Genomic DNA, 12,133 nt, shown 5'->3' on the forward strand with positions numbered 1-12,133 from the left:
AGATCGCTAATTACAAATATGAAGTTATATTTTGCAAATTTAACGTGGCGGATCCAATATGGTGGACCAAAAACTTTATATTTTATTGGATTTGAACAAAAAAATATATACATGGGTTTTTTGGTTATTGATTACGAATATGAAGTCATATTTTGCAAATTTTAAATGGCGGATTTAATGAACCAGGCCAAAAATATTTGATTGCATTGGAACCAGAAATAAGAGAGTGTTTCACAATCAAATTCTCTTTCATAAAATATGACTTTAACGATTTTTCAAATATATAAATAAGTAAAAATGTAAAGAATATTTTTTTTAAATCAGATCAAATATAAAATATTTGGTCTGCTATATTGGAACAGCAACTCACAAATTTACGAGTGGTACATTAAAGTTACGATTGAATTCACGTACTCATTGAATGACTGAAAGGATTAATGGATTTAGGAATCAAGGGTCTGGGAATATACACTTGCAAGTAACAGGGTTCAGAGGTTATCCAATCTAGAGGACTAAGAATATACACTCGCAGGTTACGGGGATAGAGAGTCAAGGAAACTGGGGATTTAGGGTTTGGAGTTATAGACTCACAGGTTAGAGGGCTAGGGTGTTAAGAAAATTTAGGTTTGAGAATTTGAACTTATAAATTCGCAGGTTACGGGGCTAGAGGGTTAAGGAAACTGGGGATTAAAGGTTTGGGGTTATAGGCTCGCAGGCTCCGGTGCTCTTACGTTAAGGAAACTGAGGATTAAGAATTGGGGGTGAAGAAAATTTCGGTTCAAGAGTTTGAACTTCTAGCCTCGCACGTTACAGGGCTAGGTAGTTAAGGAATTTCGGTTTTAAGTGTTGTGGTCTAGATGCTTCGGGGGTTACGGAGAGGGGGTAAGAGCTCTGTAACCTGTTCGACTCTAATTTCTCATCCTAAAAATCCAAATTTCCTTAATATCAAAATCTGACTTCATATTCGTGATCAGCAACCCCAAAAAGTCCATGCTTAAATGTTGAATCTGATCACTTATAAAATTTTTGGTCCGCCATGTTGGGCCGCCATTTTTAATCTTTACCATCTGACTTCATATTTGTGATCAGCATTCCCAAAAACCCATACATACTTTTTTTCGATCAAATCCGATCACTTATAACTTGGGGTTATAGCTTCACATATGCTATATAGGCTGTTTTAATGTTGTTACAAAACTACAAAAGTACTTAACCTCAATCAGTGATATCTCGATGAAAAACAAGTTATCTTAAATCTAAAAAATGGCTTTTAAAGGGCAAGAGTACTCCTTTGTGGTGGTATTACCCGTTTTTGAAAAAAAAATTATTCACGGTATCACATAACCTCGAATATAGCAATAAACCGTGTTTTTCGCTCTTTTAGGTTAGGATATCTCGAAAACCTGACGTCTGATTCAGCGCACAAAAATCCTTCGGGCACACAACGTCCCGTTTTCTGGGTGAGAAATTTATCGGCCTGTGTAATTCAATATCAATATTTACGTGATTTTCAACTTCTTCATCTATGTATTTTAACTGTTCAAAGTCATGCACTCGTACAATTTTTTTGAGTGGAAGGTGGGTAAAAAATCAAATTTTTAACGACGAATTATCGTTAGAAACAATTAGAGAATGAACTAATCATATTTGCTATACATATTATATAAAAGTTCTTGGAAAGACCTTTCAAACGCGTCCCAGCTGGTCTCTGTACATCAATTTTTCACTAAGATATTAAACTTTAAAATTTTGAGATATCTCTGTTTGGGTGGACAAAAGCAATTGACGGGCACTGTATATTCGCCTTGATTAATTTGGTTTGCCTAGCGACGTAGTTGTGTTTCAGATGATCTTGCGAAAATGATTTTGTTCCTCGACAATATATACGTTAGAGTCTTTGAACTCTTCTTAAAAATTTAAAGATTCTTTCATAATCATATCTATGTTATCACCTGTATGACGGGGCCCTGGCCGGAATGGCCGGCCCTGTCTGGCTCGCTTTCTCTCTCTCTCTCTCTCTCTATCGCAGCTCGCTCCTTCGCTGTAACCCTGGCGAGCGTGGTGAAAAATCAAGAATCGATACCGACGCTCGCACGGCTTTATTTCAGGGCCAATACCTGTGCTGGGCATCGTCATTGGGAGCCAATTAGGAGCGAGAGCGGCTGCGGCAAAAAGAAGAGAAAGATTGATGCGTCGCGTGTAGCGAGTAAGCGAGCGCGAGCGACCCGCGGCGATCCGCTCGCGAGAGCGAAGCCGCCAGTGTTGCTCGAGCGGGTACGCTCACGATTAGGGAGAGAGTTCGAGCCGAGATCTTGAGAGGAAAAGATCGACTTTGACGGCCGAGAGCGCGCGCACCATAAGAACCCGAATAGTCTAGCAGAGAGACAAAGGATCGATACGACGCTGAGCAGATTGCGGCCAGGAGAAGATTTCCAGTGACGCCCAAGGCCTTAAAGACTTCATCTGAACCTGCCGTCAACCTGCCTGCAGTACCCGCAGCAGTTTCTGCCAGCAGCCTTCGTCAGGTCAGGTCGTCTCTCTCTCTCTTTCTCTCTCTCTCTCTCTCTCTCTCTCTCTCTCTTTCTTTATTCGCGAGTGCGCGACGGATTGGCAAGGTGCTCGCAATCATCCGCGAGTACAGTGAAAACGGCGAAAACGGTGATACCCTGCTTTGAGTTCCTCTCAATTTATTATACCGTGCCCCCGTGCGTTTGTTCGCACAAGGGAAGGCGTGCAGCCGCAGAGGACGACGCGAAAATCTGCGTCGCCTCTCTTTATAATTGTGAAACGTGTTGAGTAATAAATTTGGTTAAAGGTTATTGAAAGTGATCATTGTGTGCGCCCGTCTAGACGCCAACTTCGTGACGAGGCCCATTATCACTACTACAGTGGAGTGAAAAAGCCTCCCATACCTTCCCCTTTAAAATAATTAGTGACACGGTGCTCGAGCATGGGCCCATTGCATGGCTCGTGGGAGTTATCAAAACGATTTCTCCATTTTCCAAAAGTGATCCTGACATTAACTCTCTCTGGGCAGTGCATATAAACAACATGATATTGTTTATTTACAGAATCAAGATATTCAAGCGTGAAACGTTGCGAATAAAGTGTTGGTGTACGTAGTTCTGGCGCTAGTTTAGGTGAAAAAGCTACCGCTACGCTGTTACAAATATCATGAAGGCAAAAACCAAGTTTGGAAAGGGTGTTAGAAAAAATCGAAAGAATAAAAGGAAAACTGCTTGTTAAGAAACGTTTCAGAAAAATAAGAACCCTAACTCTGGAAAAACTTATCGCCGTCACAAAAAAGCTACAACACCTAGCAATGATTCCAAACTTGTTATTAAGAATGTTTTAGATGCAGCTCGTAAAACCATCGTAACTGCTGTGAAAAGGAGAATATAAGTTTACCAAGAATTCTTCCAATACCTAAAATTGAATGATTTCTTCCAGCACTTATACCTATTTTTGCTGGATTTAGCGGACTTGGATCGTTAGCAGGCGGTGCGGCCGGAGTAGTATAAGGTATAAAGCGAGCGAGTGCAGCCAAAAAACAAGTGGAAGAACAAACAAAGTAAAATAAACGCGTTGAAACTCTAGCACTTGGTAAAGGTTTGTATTTGAAACCTCATCAAAAAGGTTGTTGGCTTATTCCTCAATAAAACCGGTAGAATAATGATGACTAAAAAGAAAACTGTTATTAAAATACAAAGTTAAGAAAAAAATGAGAAGATAAAAAAAACTTCGAAGTAAGATTACCACATCGTCCTTTAATAGATTATGACATAAAAAGTATGATCGTTAATTGAAGATTCCCCATGTCCGTGGTATTACCTTTAGATTATTATTATATTACCTTTAGATCTCATCAAATATTTCAAAGTTGATCGAATCAAGAACAATTACTCGTATAAAAACTATCAAACTTATAATACGTATGATATGTAAGCGATAATTTATGGTTAAATTTTTTTGTGGTTTACTTGAACATAATAATAATTACAACTTGTATTAATAGCTAGTTTGACAAATAAAGATTTCATTCTGATGTAATTATTCATCATGGTTGAATCATTCACTCTAAGCTTGTCTGATACATCATCTGTATTGGAAACATATTACTTCCCAATCATTAAATTAGGCAAAGATAAAACTTATGTTCTTGATTTAGTAGAATTACTTACATTCAATGTAATACCAAACATTGATGTTGGTCATAATAAGTTCAAAATTGGTTCGCAAAAGATTAAACTACTCACGGGCAGTTATGAAATTGATGATATTGATTGATATTTACAAAAGAAACTGAAGCCACTAGGAATAGAAATCAAACATCAAGACTAAAAATAATACTTTACGTAGCAAAATTACATGCAATAAAGTAATTGATTTTCAATCATTTTAACTCAATTGGACATTAACTCAGCTTCACACAACGATTGTTGAAAGTCAATATAAACCATATATCCGACATGCCTGTAGCCATTCTCAAAGTGAATGCTTTACGTGTTGAGTGTAACATAACATCGGGAGCTTATATCAATCACAATAAAAAACACGGCATTTATGAGTTCTTTCCAGCCGTATCATCTGGTTACAAGATCATTGAAATTCCTAAACATATCATTTATTTGCATTTAACTGTCAATGTAATTAATTGTTAAATTAACGTTTAGTCGATCAAAACGGTGATTTAATTAGTTTTCGAGGTGAAGTCATATCAATTTGTTTACATATAAAAAGAGTTTCATAATAGGAATAGTTTATAACTCTAAAGTAGGTAGTGACTATATAAGTGTTCCATTATATGCTCAGAAAACCAGTCCACGACAGATAGTCAAAAGTCTGACACGTCGCAAAATTCAATTTCTGAAGAGTTTCAATCTCAATATTGTCGCGAGGATCGCTCAAGGAAAAAGAAGAAAAAACATCAAAGTCTTGAAAAATTAAAGTGTGTATTCATTTGTTGCTGTCAAGTAAAAGATGAAGGTAATACTTAATGTACAAATACCAGTCGTTTTTGATGAGTCTATCGCTCATTATGAAGTTCATGCACATCAACCATATATCTCACAAAATTTTAATAATAGTGATGAAATTCGTATCGCAGTTAAATATCAAGATTTATATCATTTACCATCAAAAAGTTCTCTACAAATAGTTGGAAAACTAACAAGAAATGATAGTTCTGTAGTTACTGGTACGGAGTTCGCAAATCGAACTTCGAAATTAATACTTTAGAGAAGATAAATGTAAAAATGTTGGATTAACTATAAAAGGTTTAGTTTTACTCAATCAAACTTAAAGCAGATTTTTTGAAAAAACTGAATGGTTTGACGTTGCAAAAACTCGAAATATATTAGGTAGTAATGGTAACTTTGATATTTCATTACCACTTTCAATGATCTTAGAGTTTGCAGAAGATTATCAAAAGGTTATTGTGAGTGTATAACATAAATTTATTTTAACTCGATCAATAGATAATCAGAATGCAATCAGTAGATTGCAATCGTGTGTAGATTGGTGCTGATGATGATTGGTTGATGACTTATGTTTATCATGCCAGATAAGTGTAAAATACAGCTTTCCAAGTTTAATTAAAAAAAATGTTCCAATTCCTATGGGCTTGCGATCATGGAAACTTTATAAGTATCCAGCTCTTCCACAAACATCTTAATATATTTGGACTATCAAAACGTCCAATCAATTAGAAAAACCAAGATGTATCATACTCGATTTTCAAACTAAGCGCAAAGCTGACTAGAAGAGAAATACTAGCAATTTTGATCATTGTAGCAAAACTAATGTAAAACTCTTTCTCAACTCCTAACAATATTCATATGGCAATTTGAATCTTGACATCGACAAGAACCAATACTATCTCTTATACGATATGTGTATGTACAATTTCAACTAATTTATTACAAATGCACTATTGATAGTGATAAATTGTTAAAAACAGAACGAGTCACTGAAACAAGCTGCTTTCGATATACATTTAGAATTCTAGATTAAAAAGTATATTCATGATGATATAGCGGCATACTGTTTAATTTTACATGATTGTATAATTAAGTATAATTCTATAAGTGGACATGTAAAATTTGTATAAATATAATGATATTTATGATGATAACTTGTAATTAAATGTTTTTACTGAAAAAAATAAATACAAATGAAAATTAAAGTATTGCTTTTTTCACTTACCTCCACTACAATCACTATTCAATTCGTTTACCAGTTCCTTCCCATAATGTCAAAAGTGAGTGTTGACGTATTTGGACGTAAACTAGAAAATATTGAGAGTAAACGTGATTACCTGTATTACAAAATAGTCTGTTGAAAGAAATCCAAAATATACAAAAATCTATAACTAAATGGAATGTTAGATACAAGAAATATATTTATACATCGATCTTAACAGAGAAGAACTCGATATGAAGTTCATTAACGTTTACTCAGATATACGTAACCTCAAAGAGAAAGCGAACAATTGAAAGCTTGGGTATAGAACGAAAACGAGGCTCATCCTGATTTTTTCTCCGGCAGGAGCAATACCTCTATAATATAAGCAAAAAGTTTCTATTATAAACCACACTTATTAGAATACATTTTCATTCATCATCAACGGCCAAAACAACAAAATAACAGTACACAGTACACTCGTCTCCCAAAGACCAACGGGAGCTTGAAAAATAAAAAAGAAGACAAACAGTCTACATGGAAATCAGATACATAAAAATATTCATTCACTCCAAATCAATCCCAAAGTCAGAAGGTTTTAAACAATTTTAAAACATCATATGTTCAGAACATCTTATTGTATATATCTCTTATAAATGAATAAAAAACCTTTTTTTAACATATACCAAATTGTATTATTTCTTTTCCACCCATTATTCATCACAGGGGCATGAGGCATGGGGACGATCAGTAAAACAGCATGGGGACTTTCATTGAGTCGCGACATACACACCGATATCTGTATACCCGAAGTCGATAAAAAAATGTCGGTACACCAGGGTCATTTCTTTAACGACTCATAGTACGAAAGAAAGTAGTTGCTCCAATGATAAATGTGAATCAGGATCTGTATTTTCTGTATTTTCAGATATCAATATGCCCTAATATTATGTTAGCAACTCAACTATACCGGACAATATTGTTGAATTTATATATTAGAACGATGTAAATTGCGTAACAACGACTGATGTAGCTATCAATATCTGGCCGATAAGTTTTGAAGGTAGCTCGTTTACTACAAATATTTCCTGTCATTTAACTTATCCGCAGAACATCACGTCATGCTGTACTACCAGGTTTGAATAATATCAAAATATGATGAACAGATTTAATCATGATAACATTTATTTAAACTACAGCTATTTTTGATGTACTCAAAGTATGTGTATGACTCATCATTAGCTCACGCAGTCAGTTTAATATCATATTGCTGCTCTATGAAGGACTATATCATATCTATACGTGCATCCGTGGCACAAACTCACTCATACTATCTCTCATATATAATACAAGTGAACTTTTTCAACAATCATTTATGTTTAAATTCCTTCTGATGACATATAAAAATAAAATAATTGAAGCAAGCTGAAATACATGCTAGTAGATATCTAAACAAAAAAAAACAATAAAAAATATATAACAAAAGTAATACAAGCAGTTAAAGATATTATTTGGATGCTTCTGACTGTTACAGTAGACGTACGATGACCCTAAAATTTCATTCAGTTTCATAGCATTTAAAATAATCTTTTTCGTTAACTACAATTTTATTGTTACTTTATCTTATTTCATAATTCAAATTTTATCAATTGCTTACTTTGCAATGCCAATAAATTTATAATTTAATTATTTTCATTTTAACTTATTTATTTAAAGTGTTTGAAAAAATTTCGATCTCAAGTGAAAATGAATCCAAAAATTTTATATTGAAAAGCTAGCCTTATAGCCATAAACTATTCAAGAAATATCATCTATTATGTCTAATGACTATTATACCCCCAGAAAAGTATAATAAGCTTCATACATGAAAGATTTTCTTTAAGTCAGGAATAATTTAATGGTATACTTATTATTGTAGTGTTTCTTTTATTGAACTGTAAGATTCACACTGCCGGTCACCTACTTTTGGCCCCCTGCCGCAAAATTAGTCAAAACTTTAAAGTTCAATATCTCTGGTAAAAATTAAGGTACAGAGTCGCCCATGAGTATGTTTGAAAGGTATTTTTAAGAGCTTTCAAATAGTATGACTTATGAGTGCTATCGATTGTTTTTTAATTTTTTACAAGCAATAATTCAACATTGAAAATTCGAAAAAAATTTTGTTAACTTTGAAAATTTGCCAAATCTTGAAAAAAAATCTTACAAAAATTTGAGTCAGAGCATTTTTTAGCTTTTATCAAGCTCTATCTGAATCTTGCAAAAAAAAGAAAATTTTTCTAAAATAAAAAAAAAAAAGAATTCATTTTTCTGCAAAATTCATGATATTTACTATGGAATGATATTGAATGAGTGAACAAAAAATTGATGTAGTTTTTCATCTTTTTGGCGTACCACCTGTAAAAAAAAAAATTTTTTTAAATCAACAAAATTTTTTTTTCGATAAAATTGAAAAAATATATTACAGTATTCCACTTGCAAAGCAATTATTTTTTCTCCTATACATTTTTTTGAATTTTTAGAATTTATAGAAATAAAAAATCTTAAAAAAAACTGTCACTTCCCGGAAAAAATGCTCATGCGCGCGTCGGTTTTAACGAAAATAATTTTTTGACCAGTGATTCGGATAGAATTTGATAAAAGCTAAAAAATGCTCTAACTCAAATTTTTGTAAGATTTTTTTTCCGGATTTGGCAAATTTTCAGTTAGCAAATAATTTTTCGAATTTTCATTGTTGAATTATTGCTTGCAAAAAATTGAAAAACAATTTATGGCATCCATGTGTCATACCATTTGAAAGCGCTTGAAAATACCTCTCAAACATGCCCCTGGGTGACTCTGTACGTTAATTTTTACCAGAGACATTGAATTTGAAAGTTTTGACTAATTTTGCGACGGGGGCTCCAAAGTAGATGACCGGCAGTGTATTTAGAATATAAATTTTTTTGAGATCTAAACTTACGAATAATAAATTACTATACTTAAAAATGAATTAAATTTTTTATTTGATTGTAGGTGGTGGCGAGTTCGGTGATGTATGCAGAGGAAAGCTGAAGCTTCCTCCGGACGGCAGGTCTGAAATTGATGTTGCAATAAAGACTCTAAAGCCTGGCTCTGTAGACAAAGCACGCAATGATTTTCTAACTGAAGCGTCAATAATGGGCCAGTTTGAGCACCCTAATGTAATTTTTCTACAAGGTGTTGTAACTAAAAGCAATCCTGTAATGATAATCACTGAATTTATGGAAAATGGTAGTTTAGATACATTTTTACGGGCAAACGATGGCAAATTCCAGGTATTACAATTAGTAGGTATGTTGCGTGGTATTGCCAGCGGTATGCAATATCTTGCAGAAATGAACTATGTCCATCGAGATTTAGCTGCAAGAAACGTGCTCGTCAATGCCGCTCTCGTCTGCAAAATCGCCGACTTCGGACTTTCAAGAGAAATTGAAAGTGCAACAGAAGGTGCTTATACCACTCGTGGAGGCAAAATTCCTGTGAGATGGACCGCACCGGAAGCAATTGCTTTTCGCAAATTCACGAGCGCTTCGGATGTTTGGAGTATGGGTATCGTTTGCTGGGAAGTCATGTCTTATGGCGAGCGTCCATACTGGAACTGGTCCAATCAAGATGTTATTAAATCTATTGAAAAGGGTTACCGACTGCCTGCACCAATGGATTGCCCCGAGGCTATTTATCAACTTATGCTCGACTGTTGGCAAAAGGAACGCACTCATCGACCAACATTTGCTAACCTCACTCAAACTCTTGATAAACTCATTAGAAGTCCCGATACACTTAGGAAGATTGCACAAAACAGGTAAAGAAAGTGTGCGATCAAATATACATGCACTGATATTTATTACAATTAATATGTATAATTTGGTACATGTGCCAAATGATGCTTTGTCATTTTTATTACTGTTTTATCTTAACCATGTTTATTTTGATGTTAAACGATAGTTTTATATTTATTTTATGTGCGTCACGTTCATAAATTAATAAAACTCTCCATAATATTAAAACTCTACTTGTCACTATTAGTACAATTGAAGTAAACTTTGATTTTCAATATCTTTAATTTTTTTAAACATAGCTTCAAAATTTATCAATACGTAGTTTTGTCTCCATGTTGGAAAGGATGCGCTATCCTATTTGTCATGGAAACCATACAAAAGTGTATGATCAATTAGTTTTATTTTGCACCACGAAAAGTTCATGTGAGATCACAGTAGATGTGAATGAAATAGAATCTAATTGTTCGGTTGGAGGACAAATTTATTAAAACATCGATGTTTTAGATTGTTAAGTATTTAATCCCTTTTCGAAAGCACTATAATGAAAAACTACACAAGTTAACAAAAATGATACAATTTCCCTTTATTTTTAACTTTATTATAGGTGGTAGCTAAATTTCCATAGATGTTTACTTTTTCAATAGCATTATTGTAACAACAAATTAAAAAAGTATCAGAGGTTTTTCATGTCAGAAAATTTGAACTATCAATCATTCAGAGTAATAACAAATATAAACTTTTCCATATTCTGTGTATATTCGTACATGAATTTTAGTCTCTTGTGTTATAAATGTTTTTACAAATAAATCTTTGTTTGTTTGGAACATCCTACTAACATTTTTATAGAATATATATTCTTCTGTATGATTCCGCATATAAATTTAAATATTAGTAAATTAAACATTGCAAGATATTTCCGACCAAATCAGAGAGAACAAGCATAAATGGTAGTAAAAAATCATTCCTAGAAAAGAAGTAATAAGTTTAATTCCACGATCTATAAAATCATATATTATCGTCTGCAGCTACACTAGTTATTAGTTTTAGTTTTCCTAATATTCATTTTCATGCGAATTCGTTACTTGTTCTCAACGATAACATGTAGCTACCAACCTTAAATAACCAAGCATTTCGTGATGGTTTGCGAACCTTCGAGATCCTTTTGTGAATTTTTCCCACAGAATGTTCTATAAAAAACTGCCTTGTGTATTTTCACAGCTCATCACTTTGTAAAACTTTACGTTCTTTGTTACAGTTGATAATTTGAATTTTTTGCATGAAAAGCTTCTGATATTAGTTTTAATTCATTATGTTATGCTAGAAAAATAAACGTTTAGAAAAATTTTACTTACACTGACAATGAAGTTGATAGTAAGAAAACTGAGCAGAACGACGTGAGAAATAACGGGTTTTAACTCTGTATCCTATATAAAAAAGTGATAGCCTGTTTACCATAATCATTGCGTTGCAATTCATTTTTATAAAAATTACGAATTTTTTCATACACTAACTTACCTATACGAGGTGTGTTCAGAAAGTAAGGTGAATTTTTAAATTGGGCTGGTTACGTAGATTCGATCATCGATATTTTTTTCATTATGTTGGTATACATGTCCCTCACATATACTCACAGTTTCAGGTAGTTTCTATGTTTACTTTTTTCGCGAAACAGAAACGTTAGACGTAGTTTTTGTACTCGGCAATTTTCTGCTGTCGAAAACAATGGATCAAAGAGTTTGCATAAAATTTTGTGTAAAAAATAGAATTAAGTGCTCCAAAACATTTGAAATGTTGACAGTGGCATACGGTGAGTCTACTTTAAGTCAAAAAAATTGTTTACAAGTGGTATAAGCTCTTTCAAGATGGCCGAGAAGACACCGACGACGAACCTCGGTCTGGACGCCCCAGCACTTTAATAACTGATGAAAGTGTTAAAGAAGCGAAACAAATGGTGTTAAAAAATCATCGAATCACTATTAGAGAAGTGGTTGAAGACGTCGGCATCTCTGTTGGCTCGTGCCATGCAATTTTTTCCGAAGTTTTGGGAATGAAACATGTAGCAGCAAAATTTGTTCCGAAACTGCTTAATTTTGAACAAAAGGACTTTCGAAGGAGCATCGCTCAAGAGCTGTTAAACGACGTCAATGATGATCCTA

At 33.8% G+C, this 12,133-nt stretch overlaps 1 protein-coding gene across 7 annotated transcripts in view; it reads left to right on the forward strand.

Annotated features, from left to right (window-relative positions):
• LOC131674343 (ephrin type-B receptor 1-B) overlaps positions 1-12,133 on the forward strand; it is an 819,189-nt gene that overhangs the window by 597,167 nt on the left and 209,889 nt on the right. For all 7 annotated transcript variants that reach the window (XM_058953013.1, XM_058952971.1, XM_058952996.1 and 4 more), the window contains one exon: positions 9,193-10,000. In XM_058953013.1, the coding sequence (XP_058808996.1) occupies positions 9,193-10,000 (808 nt within the window). The remainder of the gene's footprint in view (positions 1-9,192; positions 10,001-12,133) is intronic.

The sequence above is a fragment of the Phymastichus coffea genome, unplaced genomic scaffold (assembly GCF_024137745.1).
Source record: "Phymastichus coffea isolate CEN01 unplaced genomic scaffold, Cenicafe_Pcof_1.1 PCOF00014, whole genome shotgun sequence".
In the NCBI taxonomy this organism is placed as follows: domain Eukaryota; kingdom Metazoa; phylum Arthropoda; class Insecta; order Hymenoptera; family Eulophidae; genus Phymastichus; species Phymastichus coffea.